At 36.6% G+C, this 16040-nt stretch overlaps 1 protein-coding gene across 1 annotated transcript in view; it reads right to left on the reverse strand.

The window, feature by feature from the left end:
• The window catches only part of CPNE8 (copine VIII), a 384959-nt gene that overhangs the window by 267113 nt on the left and 101806 nt on the right, over positions 1-16040 (reverse strand). The window contains exon 5 of the mRNA XM_006865292.1: positions 8541-8580. Coding sequence (XP_006865354.1) covers positions 8541-8580 — 40 coding nt within the window. The remainder of the gene's footprint in view (positions 1-8540; positions 8581-16040) is intronic.

Raw genomic sequence — 16040 nt, forward strand, 5'->3', positions numbered from 1 at the left:
TTTAGCCCTTTCGAACATCGCTTGATTTCTTGACTGCTGCTTCCATGAGTGTTGATAGTTGATCCAAGAAGAATGAAGTCCTTGACAACTTCAATCTTTTCTCTGTTGATAAGAATGTTGAAAGCACTATGCCTCATTAATTGAGATATAAGAATTGTACTATGCAACAGAAAATTAATCAAGTATTTTTACTGCTAGCATATGGTGAAGGGGCTCTGGTAGCATAGTGGGCTGCTAACATCAAGGTCAGCAGTTCAAAACTAACAGTCATTCTATGGGGGAAAGATGAGGCTTTCTGCTCCTGTAAAGATTTAGAAATTCTTAGAAATCCTGCGCAGGCTCACTATGAGTCAGAAATGACTCCACAGCACACCACCAACATCACCAATAGCACATGGTGAAACAGGTGACAGAACAAAAAAGTAAAAAACTTGCTATCTATTATCAAACAGCATAAAATATAGTGTTGTTGGTGATATTGTTAGGTGCTGTCAAGATTTCAACTCATAGCAATCAATACACAACAGAAAAAACCACTGCTTGGTCGTGCACCGTTCTCATAATTGTTACATTTGAGCCCATGGTTTGGTCACTGTGTTAATCCATCTCGAAAGGAATCTTCTTCTTTTTCAATGACCCTCCATATTTCAAGCATAATGTCCTTCTCCAGGGACTGCTCCCTTCTGACAATATGGCCAAAGTTCTAGTGAAAGTCTCACCATTCTCACTTCTATGCAACATTCTGGCTCATTTCTTTCAAGATAGATCTGTTTCTTCTTCAGTGTTCTTCAACAATACTATAGCACAAATGGATCAATTCTTCTATGATCTTTCTTATTCATTGTCCAATATTTACCTGCATGTGAGGTGATTGAGAATATCATGGTCTCAGTCAGGCCCACCTTAGTCCTCAAACTAATATCTTTGCTATTTGACATGTCAAAGTGGTATTTTGCAGCAGATTTATCTAACATAATATGTAGCTTGATTTCTTGACCTCCAAGAGTGTTGATCATGGATCCAAGCAAAATGAAGTCTTTGACAACTTCAATCATTTCTCCATTTATTGTGATGTTATTTGTTGGTCCATGTTTGAGGATTTTGGGTTATTTAAAATGGAAGGGCTATCCATACTGAAGACTATGGTCTTTGATCTTCATCAGTAAGTATTTCAAGTCCTCTACTTCCAAGGTTGTATCATCTGCATATCGCAGATTATTAATGAGTCTTTCTCCAATCCTGATGCCACATTCTTCTTCACATAATCCAGCTTCTCAAATTATTTGCTCAGTGTACAGAATAATATGGTGAAAGGATGCAACCCTGGTGCACACCTTTCCTGATTTTAAACCATTTAGCATCCCCTTGTTCTGTTAGAACACTAACTTGTGTGTCAGTGTTGGTTAATGCACTGGGCTGCAAACACTAACCACTACCTTTTTGATCTATGTACAAGTTCCTCATGAGTAAAATTATTCCAGAATACCCATTTTTTGCAGTTATCCATAGCTTGATGTCAAAAGCCTTTGCATAATTAATAAAGCACAAGTAATCTTCTTTCTGGTATTCTCTGCTTTCAGTCAAAATCCAAGTTTCATGTCCTCTTCTGAATCCAGTTTGAGTTTCTGGCAGTTTCCTGTGGGTGTAGTCTTATAACAATTTTTGAATTATCTTAAGAAAAATTTTACTGGCATGTGATATTAATAATTCTGTCAATGATTTCCACATTCTGTTGGGCCACCTCTCTTTGGAATGGGAACAAAATGCCTCTTCCAATCAGTAAGCCATGTAGCTGTCTTGCGAATAGAATATCATCAGCATAGGGGAGTAAGCGACTCCAGTGCTGCATCAGTTTGTTGAAATATTTCACTTCGTATTCTGTCAATTCCTGGAACCTAGTTTTCTGCCAGTGTCTTCAGTGCAGCTTACACTTCTTCCTTTAGTACCATTGGTTCTAGATCATATGTTACCTCTTAAAATACTGAGCATCCATCATTTCTCTTTGGTACAGTAGCTCTTACATGGCTTCTATTTTATTTTGATGATTTCTGTATCACTCAATATTTTGCCATAGAGTCCTTCAATATTGAAATCAAGGCTTGAATTTTTTCCTTCAGCTTGAATGGTACTGAGTGTGTTGTACTCTTTAGATTTTCTAATTCCAGGTCTTTGTACATTACATTACAATTCTTAACTTTGTCTTCTCAAATACTATGTCCTCCATACATTCAATAGCATTTGCTTCTTTTCCCTGTTTTTGTTTTGTTTTGTTTTGTTATGTACACAAAAATACTCAGGAATATATAATAATTTAAACAACCAAAGTGGCCATTAGTTTTCAGTGCATTAAATTTGTTCTTGAGATGGTATCTAAAATCATGTAAGATATATTCAAGTCCTAAGGAAACTAGTTTTACATGCAAACAAATGTCCAACAAATACAACTTAAAGTGCACTAAACATGGTATCAAAACTATCTAATTCTATTTCAAAGTTTAAGACACACTCTAAGACACTGTAAAATGTAATGACACTAGAAAATGTAAATGAGAAACAGAGCCCATTTAATAGATGATTAATCATAAATCCTTTGTTTGAATATGCTTCTATGACTAGCTCTTCTTATTTAATAAGAACCAAAAGGAATGCTGTTGTCATTGTCAGTTGTTATCAAGTTAATTCCAACTCATGGAGATGCAATGTGACCTTTCCAAAGCAAATCACTGGGCCTTACTTCCAAGGTACTTCTGGGTGGATCTGCACTGCCAATCTTTTGGTTAGTATTCTAATGCTTAACATTTCACTACTCATGAAACCCAAAGAACAACACAAAATGCTCTTTTACATCATGAAGCAAGAGAAGGTCTCTCTCATTAGGTGACAATTAAGTATAAATCTATGCAATATTAATGAGTTACATTAATATTTAGACCCAAAGAAGGCCAGGTAGGAGAAAAAACAATGGCAAAAGTTCTAAGCTAAGAATGTTCTTGGGTATTCAAGAAAAAGAAAGAAGGCCAGTGGACTGGTGCAGAATGCATACTGAAGAGAATGGTCAGAGAGGAGAGGATCAAGGGCCATGTCATTAACTGTGACTTCTAAAGTGTGGAAGGAAGCCACTGGGGGGCTTTGAATCAGAGAGTGAAATAACCTGACTGGTGCTTTAAATTGCTACTTCTGCCAAGTCTTTTTCCACCAAATTGCTAAATGCTGAAATTCCCCCCAATATTCTTCATATTCCCTGCTCCATTTATACTTTCTTTGTGTTATGTTAAGTGCAGTTGAGTCCGTTTCTGACCCATAGTGAACCTGTATAGGGCTTCCAAGGAGCAGCTGGTAAATTTGAACCACAGGCCTCCCAGTTCAAGTGGATTTTGCAGTCCAGCGCATTAACCAAGAGTGAGCTTCTTTAGATCCTTTGATTTTTGTTTCAAATGTAAAGACAAATAGTTTCCAAATCTATATCTCTAGTCTTCAGACATAGACTGATCAATATCTCCAGTTGCATGCTTACTGGGTCTCCACCTAATGATTGGTCAATCTTTGCTTTTGCCTCCATTTTTTTCCTCACCACTTCTTCCCAATTCTAATAAATTGCATCCCTGTCTACCCAGCTGCTCTCAACAAAAGCCTAGAAGTCGTTCTAACATTTCCTCTTACCTTCTTATCTCACATTCAAGACATCAGCCATCAGTCCACCAAAACGGATTCCAAATATGACTACATTTTGCCACTTGAAAGGATATAATCACCAAAATGTAGTTCACACAGTCAAAGCATAATACCTTAAAACTGGTTTCTTTGATTTGGTCAGCTTACCCTGCCACACTCTCCAATTCAGCTATCACAGTCATTTATATGCATAAATGAATTAGGTTAACCACCTACTTAAAATCCATCAAAAACAATAAACATAGACATTTAAAAAAAAAAACAAAACCCTGGTCTAAAAATTTCTACATCATTTGAGTCCTGTATAGCTTCTCCAAACTATTTTATTCCACTGTCATCACTCATAACTATCTGTATGTTAGCCATTTTTCTGAAATGCCAAGATTTCAAACTCTTTTCTGACTCAATGCCATTGCACTGCTGTTCCTTTGGCCTGAAATGCATTCTTCCTAGATTTGTAATAGCTCTGTCCTCTCATCAGTAAGAATACGCTGGGTGACAACTACTGTAGAGCCATACTGCTAGATTAAGGGAAACCTAAGGAGTCTTGGTACAGAACTGTAGATAAGCACTAGATTGCTAACTGAGAGGTTGGAGGTTCAAACCCACCAGTAGCTATGGCACTTAACAAGAACCACAAGGTTTTAGCTAATGTTGGTTCCTCAGTCACTCTCCTTCTAATGATAGCTTATTAATATAAATACTACAAAGAAATAAATTACCTTAATCTTTTAGTTGTAGTTGTATTCATTGAATGAATCTGTCCCACTCCATTCTCCAAAGTCTAAAATGTGAGCTAATTTAGGATGGAGATCTGTTTGTCTTATCCATTGCTATATCTCATTCACAAGAATAATGTGTGGAATATACTCATATTTGGAGTCCTGGTGTGATGCTGTGGGTTAATGCGCCAGACTGCAAAGCCATTTGAACTGCAAGGTTGATATGGAGCCCAGTTGGATCTAAATGATAAGTACTGGATTGCTAATCACAAGTGCAGAAGTTCAAATCCACCAGCCTCTTGTTGGGAAAAAGGTGAGGTTTTCTGCTCCTGTAAAGTTTTACAACCTCAGAACCCTAAAACAGGGTCTCTATGAATTGAAATCAACTCGATAGAAATGGTTTTAATTTAGGAGATATATCTATATAGAGCGACAAAACTCAGTCTGGAGATCAACCTTATCAGCACCTCCTCAAAAACACTATACAGGATCATTGGGAGTTGGAACTGATTTGATGGCACTTAACAAAAACAACAATATATAAAAATTGTTTTTGTGTTCTAATTAAAGAATCTCATTCCATTTATAAATCTGTTCCTATAAAAATAATGCATTACATTGGCCAAACAATCACCTTTGAAATAAAATTTTGAAATACAACTGATTTGCGTGTGCAAGTTTGTATGCATGTTTAGAAAATATATTTAAGAATGTAACATCTTCCCAAGGTTAATGAACAACTAACACTGCTTCTGAAGCAAAGATTTTAATGACTATCTTCTGAGATCAAGCAAGGGAATATATGCATTGTTAGATTGCCTTATGGATAGGAAAATTTAGTACACAAAGTACAGTTTCGATATCATCTGGTCTAGAACACTAAGCAGAATTCTATGTGCACCAATTATGGGCCTGTTATTAATCTTTGCTTTAATGACTTGGCTCATGCAATTAAGTTATGCTAATGAAAGTATTCTATGTACTTCTGCTAATGGCATTAGGATGAGTGGGTTCACTAGCACCTTAGAGAACAAGCCTGGAATATTAAAAATGCCATGCTTTGTTCGTAAGGCCTAACACTTATGGAGAAAAAGATATTTTTGTGAAGATATTTCCTCAGAGAATCATAAAAAAGATAAATTAGCTAAAGGGATATGTCCCTGGACTTCATAAGGTTTACTTTGGAATAAAATGCTTTCCCACTAAAAGCTTTCCGGCCATTAAAAGAATCAACTATAGTTATAATGCTTCTGTGGCTACCCCTCCTTTCATATTCATTGGTTATAAAGGCAAGGTACAATTCAACATTATCATTCCTATAATACTCCTATATGTACTTTCTTAAGCATTATTGTTGTTAAGTGCTATTGACTCAGTTCCAACTCTGTAGCGACCCTGTAGAGTTACTGAGGGGCCACTGATGGGTTTGAACTGCCGACCTTGTGATTTGCAGTCTAGTGCTGACCTTACAGAGCCAAACCAGGAATCCTGACAGTACAAAACATAAAAATTTTATCTGACATCTATTAGTACCGGAAACCAAATGAAGTCACTTGAAAAAAAGTTTTCTTCTTAATTATCAGAAATTAAAATGACAGGAAAAAAATATTTTTAATTGCTAATTTAAGGAGCCTCTCTTGCTCTAAAATGCTTTTTGTAAAACATAAGTGCCTGCACTCTACATGCCAGCCTGGGCACTTATCACTCTTTCCTAAAAGGTTTTAGTTTATATTTCACTTTACAAACCTGGCAGTAGACAATCATAATAAAAGTATTGTATCTTCAGGGAATAGATTTTGCTTGTCTGTTGCTTCCTCTGATCTCTCATGAATTTCTTTTGGGTTGAATGTATTATATGCACTTTTATCAAAAAATTTGTATTTGAATACACTCATAGAATTTAGTTATCAATTTCTAACAAAAATTCAAAGAAGTCATCTCTAGAAATTGTAAGAACTATTGAAAAGCACATGCCTTCCTTTCTCTTTTTCAACAAGTTTCATCCAGCTCTGGCATTTATTAACTAATTTGTCTAGTCTACTAAATACATTTAATAAATATAACAGAGAATCATATAAAGGATATAATGAAAATATGAGATGATAGAGACCAAGAAACCCATAAGAAATTATTACAATAGTTCAAGAGAAAGGCAATGGAAATCTGTACTGCAGCATTAATATAAGAGAAGAGAAGGAGAAAGAAAGAGAAACAATTTTTTGTGAGAATCCACACTAGACGTATTATTTGTGATACGAAAAGAAGGTCTAAGAGGCATTAAACTTTTCTAACTTACACTGTGTTGACCATATTCCCAAGATAGATAATACAGACAAGGTGCAATACATATATAAATGGGTTTGTAGAGAAACGAATCAGTTGGGAAGAACTGTTCTTTTAATACATCTTCACATTATTCTACTCAATCCTTCATAACAAAAATAAGTATGATAATCCCCCTAATGAAGGTGGTGGTGGTGGTGGTGGTGGTGGTGGTGGTGTGCCATGGAGTCGGTTCCTACTGATAGTGACCCTGTATAGGGTTCCCAAAGCTGTAAATCTTTCCTGGAGCAGAAAGCCTTATCTTTCTCCTGCTGAGTGACTGGTAGATTCAAGCTGCTGATCTTTCGGTTAGCAGCCCTGTTCATAATCTACTTTGAGTTTTACCACCATATCCAGGTCCTCAGTTTCTCCAAGTCTTGTCTCCTTGCTTGTGATTACTCCTTAAATCCCCACTTTTCTCTGATTTATGACATTTCTCCTCTTCAGACAACACCATAACCCAGACACCTATCTATTCTAAACCTACAAAAATGGAAAAGTGACAAACGTCATGCTCTTGAGACTCTAGGTATTAATGTTAGCCCAGCCTGTCCCCCACACTGTCACATTTGTCAGTTAAACATCTGTGTAGTTGAAGCCCTTTCAAAATGCTGTTTTCACTTCCATTTAGCCATTCTTCCTAAGTCTAGCCTAATTCCAGCCTCATGCTGTTGTTATTGTGTGCCGTCAAGTTGGTTCCAACTCAGAATGACCCTGTACAGGGTTTCTGAGGCATGGCTGGTAGGTTTGAACTGTCAAGCTTGCATTTAGCAGTCCAGTGCTTATCCTATGGAGCCACACCCTATAGGTTAATAAAAAGGCTGATAGCATCACCAATGTTCAGCCAGAATAGCTCCCTCTCACCCCCAAATTCCCATCTCCATCTCTCTATTTACCTGGCTTCAATATCCCCACTGCTCCTGACCCTGGAAACTTACCCAGGCAGTAGTCATTGGTAGAAGGAGGGGAGCTCAGGACCTAAAGATACCATAACTGACATGAGGACAGAGATTTCATGTTGTAGCCTCAGAAACTGGTATGCGGATGAACATTAGAAGATTTTATATATAGAGAGAGATTATATTGTATCTTTGAGTTGGTTCCAACTCATAGTGACCCTTCACTGGGTTTCCAGGAGTAGCTGGTGGGTTTGAACTTCCAACCTTGTGGTTCTCAGTTCAGTGCTTGCAGTATCACACCAGGAGTGTGTTGTTGAAAAAAAATAACTATAAGAGACACTATAACAAACGCCTTTACCAGAGAACTTCCCATTCTGTCAGAAGAAAAGTGTCCTCCCACCTCACCACACCCAAAAAGACAGAGATTCACTATTTAATTTTGTGGCGCTGTGAGCTAATGTGTTGTACTATAAAGCCAGTTTGAACTGCAATGTCAGCGGTTCAAGCTCACCAGCCACTCCTTGAAAATTCCATACAGTGTCGCTAGGGATTGGAACTGACTCAACAATGGCACTTAACAACAACAATAATCTCATCCAAATTCCAATGTCTGTCACCATTGTTTTATTTAAAAAATTTTAAATTTGTTTTATTTAAAAAAAAGACAAGGAAGTAGAGAAAAAGCCTTCTCACTTAACTGCAGGTATACTTACCTTAATAACCTCTTCAAAATGTTCTTTAAAAATGTCATTTATTTTTATGATGCAATCACATAGCCAAATTATGAATGTAAAATTTTAATATTAATAAATCATCACAAGTACTAATCATAGTTCATAATATATTAAAATTTACATTATATAATGACATTAAAAACAAAATATGAATGATATATATATATAATCATCATAAAATATGAACTTACATGTTTGGACAAGTTGGGACTCTTTGAATCAACATCATACCTAAAAGATTAAAATATAAAACTCAAATTATTTTCACGAAATAAATTTAGATAAAAATATCAGTATTTTCAAGTGTATATATATATATATATATATATGGAGCTCTGGTAGCATAGTGTTTACGAATCGGGCTGCGAACCTTAAGGTCAGCGGTTCGAAACTACCAGCCGCTCCACGGGAGAAAGATGAGGCTTTCTACTCCCGTAAGGATTTACACCCTCGGAAAGCCTGTACAGGGTCGCTATGGGTCGGAACTGACTCGACGGCACTTAACAACAACTATATATATATCAGTATTTTCAAAACACATAATTAAAGTAATAATAGTAATAATTGCCAATGGGGAGGACAATGTAGCAAATTATAAGTTTTTCAGACCCTGTGGCCTATATGTCAAGGGTTGAATTCGTATTCTCTGAGTTCTTTTGTTTCTATAAACCTAAGTTGTTGTTGTTGCTAAGTGCCATTGAGTTGGTTCTGAGTCATAAAACCCTGTATAGGGTTTCCAAGGAGTGGCTGCTGAGTTTGAACCACCGACCTTGAGGTTCAAACTGACCTTGCAGTCCAGTGCTTTATCCCACAGCACCATACCAAGTTCAAATTTATTAATTCTGTTATTTGATAAGACAAGTTTAATTTTCTCTTTTCGGTAAATCAACATTTTCATAAGAAATAAAAATTCTGGAAACAAACAAACAAACTTCTTTGTTTTTGGTATTTCTCAATACCATTAAAAATTAAAGAAGTCTTGATAATATGCTGTCATTGGTTTGCATAGGGACTCTAAAACGGAGGAGTTTTATTGAGGATCTGGTATATAGGCTTTGTCTTACAGGCTTTTAGAATGAAAATAACTAACCTAGGTCTGAATCAGGGCTACATTTAAAAAACAAGCAAGCAAACTGGCTATCTTTTCTGTCTGCCTATGCATGGAACATGATGGCTTTGTAGGATTAAGCACTGTAGGATCACAAGGTTAGTGGTTTGACCTCCCCAAGCTTTCTGCTCTCGAAAAGATGTACAACTTTGGAAACCTATTCAGAGTCACTATGGGTCAGAACAAACTAGATGGTACTTTAGAAGAAAAAGAATGCAGCCTGTTGAGGAACTTCCCTCAGCAACATATGAAGGAAGAAAAGATGTGGTTTGTGGAGTGCTTGTGCAACATGGCCCAGGAGACATATATATGTAGGTTATTTTAGAGGTTCACCTCCTGAGTTAATTCCAGGAAGTATGTGTTAGAGGGTGGATTAATTCTTCCTGAAACACTAACTTTCCACTGATTTGTAATTAACTATATATTATCCCTGGTCCCTGTGATAGTGACCACAGACTCCTATCAACACATTTCTGCAAAAAGGCTCAACTCTCCTTCAACATGTTGGAGCACTTATTTTACTTTTTCAATTAAGTGTCTCCCCAGTTTGAATTGTATCGACTCCTCAATAAATATCTTTGCTTTATTCCTAACAGAGTATTGGAATTTTCTCCTACAATGTTCTGGTATCAGAATTGTTGGATTCAAAGGAACTTCACCTACAGCAACCTCTAATGAGTCAAAGACCCAGGTTTCAATACCAGCAGAGATTTTGGGAATCATTGCTCCATGAACTCTCATAAGTTGCCATCAGTTTAAAAAAAAAACAAAAAAAACAATAAATCTTCAATTTAAGCTCTTCTTTCTTTGCATTGCAGCTCTTTGAGCTTTATTAAGGATCTGTTTTATTGGGTTTGTTTTACAGAATTTTAAAATTCCATTTTGTCTGTTTGAGTTAAATGATCAAGCTAAGGAACCTCAGAGCCTTCTAAACCAGAGCTTTCTGTGGCTGTTGGATGAGCAATTTAAAAACCTCTAGGGCAGTGTGATGCTGTAGGATTAGCACTGGACTGTGAATCACAAGGTCAGCAATTCAAACTCACCAGCTGTTCCTCGGAAAGCTTATACAGAGTCACTATGAGTCTAAACTGACTCAAAACTTAACAACAACAACAACAACAAGGGCACTTGCACCCTCTAAAAGACTACTGTGACAGGATAAGATAGTTAGAGACAGGCCAGAAACATTAGGCTGCCCCAAAGCCACAAGGTAATGCCTCTGCATTATTATTGGTTTAAGCAAAACTTTCCAAATTCGTGGAAAATTAGGATTCTGTCTGACTAAAATTAGCTTTTGATTTTTGCTTTGTATACTGTTTTGGGAAATGGGAAATGGCCTATCTAGGGATGATGAAGACTTTCTTTCTGGGACTCCTGTGCATTACATGAACAAGCACTATGGGTCTGCTACTACTTGCACCTAGCAGTCTGACATAACCTTACCAAAGACAGTGGAAAATATGTGACTACTTTGTATTCCTTTGAATTATATAAACTGATTGTTCTGTACAATAAATAAGAAAGACTTCCAGATTAAACAATTTCAATGGAACAACTATTTTAACTGATACCTGGAAGCTTTTAAAAGACATTAAGTTAGCAAACTTTCGTTCTTATAGTTACTGCTTATAAATTAACTAAACAAAATAGGGAATTGTAATGTTAACTCTCTGCCTTGTCTACTTTTACTCCTCCAATGTCATCTGCTCCTTTGCTGGTCATTTTTCTTTATATGCTTTCCTAATCTTATTCTTTTGATAATTCTGTTTGACTTCCCCCTTTTTTTCCCTCAAGAATCTACTGAGGATCTAACGTCATTCCTGAAAGACTCTTTAAGCATCACTCTACAAACTCCAAGATGAACACCAAGGACATTCGTAATGATCCTGATGTAATTTTATTCCTTGGACTCACACAAAATTATATAATATTGATAAGGATTTCTCAGAGTTACACAAGGACCATAATAAATTTTAAAATCTTTACTGTAATGCCCTTTGGTCGGAAGACAATGCATGGAGGGGATTGAAACCATAGCAATGTAATGATATACGATGGAATGAATATGGAACTGAGGTTCTCTCATGTAAACTATCATATAACTCACAATAAAACATAAAAATAAAAAAATAAAATAAAATAAAATCCTCACTGTAGCCTACGAGCAGTGGTTACCCACACATATCACTAATTAGTCCACATGTTAACAGGTCCTGCAGAAGTCAAGTTATAGACAGACTATGCTGACTGAGCAGATCTTAAATACAGTCCTTTTTAAGCATTGATAAGACAGCTGTTATTCTGCTTAATGAAGCCTAAGAGAAAGTCGAAAGATTTCTTAAGGCCAGCCCTATCCTTAAGATTGAAATTCACTCTTACCTAAAGAATACAGACGAGAATGTTTATGCCTTTGAAACTTAGTTAGTCCAAAATCTTTTCTGAGCTTTTTGGCCTTAACCCATTAGTGCTAAGGGTTACAGAGTATTCATATCTCTCCTCAAACCAAAGATTACAACTTTAGTAAAAAAGCACTGACTACTGCACTATGTTGATGATTTACTAATCTATTCTGCCTTCCAATTGCCAGAAAACATAAAGTTTCTAAAGAAAAACTACAATTGGTCCCGTTGACTGTCGAGTACTTAGGGCGTTTAATTTTTCTAAAAGCCTCCAAACTACTCTGCTCCTCACTCTCACAGTTCAGAACATAAATATTATAACTGGGGTGTGTGCACACATGCATGTATGCATATATATGTTTTAAGTTAAGTGCCATAGATTTCCACTCATAGTGACCTGCATAGGGTTTCAGAGGAGTGGCTGGTGAGTTTAAACCACTGACCTTAAGGTTCAAATCAACCTTGTGATCAAGTGCTTTTCCTATAGCACCACATCATATATATGTTTGTTGTTGTTGTTAAGTGCTATTGAGCTGGTTCTGACTCATAGCAACCCTGCATAGGGTTTTCTGAGAAGCAGCTGGTGAGTTTGAACTACCGACATTGTTGTTTGAAGTCCAGGGTTGGTCATACCACACCACACCAGGATTCCATATATATGTTTATGAGTGCTGAATGCTAAATTATGTTAGCTGGTGCTGGTGATATGCCACGGAGTTGGTTCTAACTCATAGTGACCCAATTCAGGGTTTCCAAGGTTGTAGCCTTTACGAGAGCAGAAAGCCTCATCTTTCTCCCATGGAACAGCTGGTAGTTTTGAACTGCTGACCTTGAGGTTCGCAGCCTGATTCATAACCACTACGTTACCAGAGCTCCTTATGTCTATGAGTGCTAAATTTTCCCTAAAGAAAACAGAATCTCCACTGTAAGGCAAGAAGTTCAGTTATTCAAACCCAAGAGAATTGTGTCTAAATCTGCTAACAGGAATTTTGTAAACAACTTCATCTTGTTCTTAAGACATTATTAGAGGCGCCAGCGGTTTAGTGGTAAAATTTTTGCTTCCCAAGCGGGATGCCCAATTTCAACTGCCAATGAATACAACCATCACCCGTTTTCAGTAGAGGCTTGTATGTTGCTATCATTCTAAGTAGGTGTTAGTGAAAATCATAGATGAAAATAGATTAGAAAGAAATGCCTGATGATTTACACCCAAAAAATAATGGTTCATACCATTGTGCATGGAGGTCCCATGAGTAAGGACTGACTCTTTGGCAGCTAACAACAATATCTAGGGTATTAACTTGGCAGTAATTTATTTGTTTGGGTCCTAAGAAATATATTTTCTATTGGAGAGTAACAGATGTTGACTGGAATTTTTCCTGCATCTGAAACAAAAGCCCAAAACTAAATACAAAAAATGCTAAGTATGCTCTCCTGATTTCCTCAGAGTCTGGTGAGTCACTAGCCACAGGGTAGACCCTACTCCTTACAGCTTAGAATCAGTCCTTAGCCTTATGATGAGTGCAGCACCCACAAAATGACAGTTTACTACCTCCATTTTTATGGGGGAGATTAGTAGGAGCAGGAAGGAGATTCCTTCCTCAACATCAAGTGAAAGTAAGCCAAGTGTGCTTTAACTCCATGGTATCTGCAAGAAGATAAGGCCAGGATTTAGTGACCCTGGTTTCCCAGTCAGATGCTGCTGAGTGACAGAAGCTATCTGCTAGTTCACCCTGGGCTGCCAGTGGAAGAGACTATAACAGAAAATTCTAGGAAGTGCTTCCTAGGAGCTAGGGAACATGGAGCAGAGTCCATTTTAGTCTCTCCTGTACAATGAGCAAGATGAGCAGGGTAGTTAAGCACACAAGATCTAGAAACGTCAGGAGCTGAGAGAGTCATGTCTCTGCCTCCAAATCCCACCTGACTCTTTGATTTTTCACACCCTTTTATTCCTGTAAGAAGCTGGAACAACAGCTCCAACTGGTAGGAAAGGAAGTGAAAACTTTTGCATTATATCTGTGGTTAAAGTTTTAAAGTGAAGAGTACTTAACAACTTACAAAATGAAAAGTACTAATAAACAAAAGAGTCTAAAATGTCATGGAGTTAGCGCTTGATGTTGTTAAGGGAAGCGTGAAGCAATGGGGATTGACAGTGTTCAGAAAACACCAAAAGAAATAACTTTTTTTCAAAGTATTAAGATCCTTCAAAGCCAGATTGCAAAAGCATAATTCATCTGAAAATTACCAACATTCACTTTTTAGATAAGCCATGAAGTCTTTATTGGTGTTCAAGTCTGAATGAAAAAGCAAACGTGAAAAGGTCATGTCTGATTTCTTCTATTTGCTGGTCCATGCTATGTAGTTTTAAGGCTACCTATACTTTTGGCTCAACAATTATTTTCATACAGCTGCTCTACCAATAATTGTTTGTTTCTTTTTTTAATAATATAAGACAATAAAATGATGTCTTATAGTATCAGTTTGATCATTTTAATATAAGTAAATACAAAGAGGAAAAGAAAGTTGATAAAGGAAACAAGTATAAATTGTTGCAATTTGATGAACCATACTTTTGGTTGTAGTAGCTCAAAATACCAACTGACTTCACATCAAGGATCAATCCCATACCCTATATATACAGGGTAGATAGGGACGGGCACCTTAGACACTGGCTACCTAAAATGGGAGGGCTATAAATGTACAAAATGACTGGTGTACAAGTTTCCAAGAGGGAGTTTAGTTTCAGAGTGTGCAAGGGAAGGTAGAGTCCCCACTGAATTTTCTTCATCTAGTCTAGATGGGTCTGATGAAAGGATATGGGGATAAGATTGTTATGATTGAAAGGTGAGTAATTGTTATCGTGACTAATTGTAATTTTCACAAATGTAAAGGTAGAAGTTTTGTAACATAAAGGATGGAGTAGTTAATTCTACATTGTAGGAACAAAGGACGGTAGGACCATCAAGGGAAAAGAGCACAAATGGAATGGGGAACCCTATTCAGAGAAGCAGCAACACCAGAGTTGGAGGCAAAGATGGGGACATGGAGAGATAGACCAGCTAAGGACACTAGACCCATGGAAAGAGAAAGGCTGTGTGCTGGCGGCCAGTAGGCAGGCTTGAAGAATGTGCCTTTGGTTGCTTAAATGATTATATATTTTTGAGCATTTTTATGTACATTAAAAATAATGGGAATAGAAGCAAATACTGTTGAATGATGATGCATGGAGGGGATTGTAATCATTGCAATGAAGTGAAATACAATAGGTTGAGTGCAAAACTGATGTTCTCCCTTGTAAAATATCACTCAATTCACAATAAAAGCCTTAAAAAAAAAAAAACTTCCACATCAACCAAGCATTTCTTTACTTCCATCCTAGAGAATACTTGAACCGGTCACACAATGCATGTACAGGAATATCAACTGCAGCATGTTTACTACTGTCAAATAATGGAAACAATATTCACCAGTGGCAAATGGTTGCAAAAACTATACACCTCTAAAGTGTATTATTAAGTGCAGAAAAACTGATGTAACCATTTTTAAAATCACTTCACAAAGCCATATAAGGATGTGTGTGGCTGTGTGTGTATTTATAGAATGGGATTTGTGGAAATCAAGGAGGACTTTTGCTTTATTTGCATAGTTTAAATTTTTGTCATATGATTACACTCATTTCTTTAAAAATAAATTTAAATAATAAAAGGAAAATAAAAAAGTAAATGCAAGGAAGTTTCAAAAAGTATATAGAAAAATTTCATTCTTTTATTTCCACATTTCTATGAACTTTTTGAAGCCCCGTCATAAATGCCAATGCTTATGAAGTTCTCTTTGCTATATATACCATGATTACAAAGAGCATTTCTTTCCTTTCAATGAATAACTAAAAACACAAACGATCATTAAGTCAGGAGATATTTAAGGCTGACAGTCGATAAACTAACTTTTAAAATATCGGGTGGATCTATTGTTAACTGACAGTATGTGAAGAGGATTCAAATTATTGTAATGAAATCAAGTGTATGATTTGTTGACTGTGACACTGACAATCTGTTCTATAAAACTTCATTCAATTCACAATAAATGGTTTTAAAAAAACAAACAGGCATATCACAGTAACAACAACAATAATACTAGTAGTAACAACAATAACGACAATTTTTATGGGCTAAAGCTCTGGTAGC

This window comes from Chrysochloris asiatica, unplaced genomic scaffold (genome assembly GCF_000296735.1).
Source record: "Chrysochloris asiatica unplaced genomic scaffold, ChrAsi1.0 scaffold00077, whole genome shotgun sequence".
NCBI lineage: Eukaryota > Metazoa > Chordata > Mammalia > Afrosoricida > Chrysochloridae > Chrysochloris > Chrysochloris asiatica.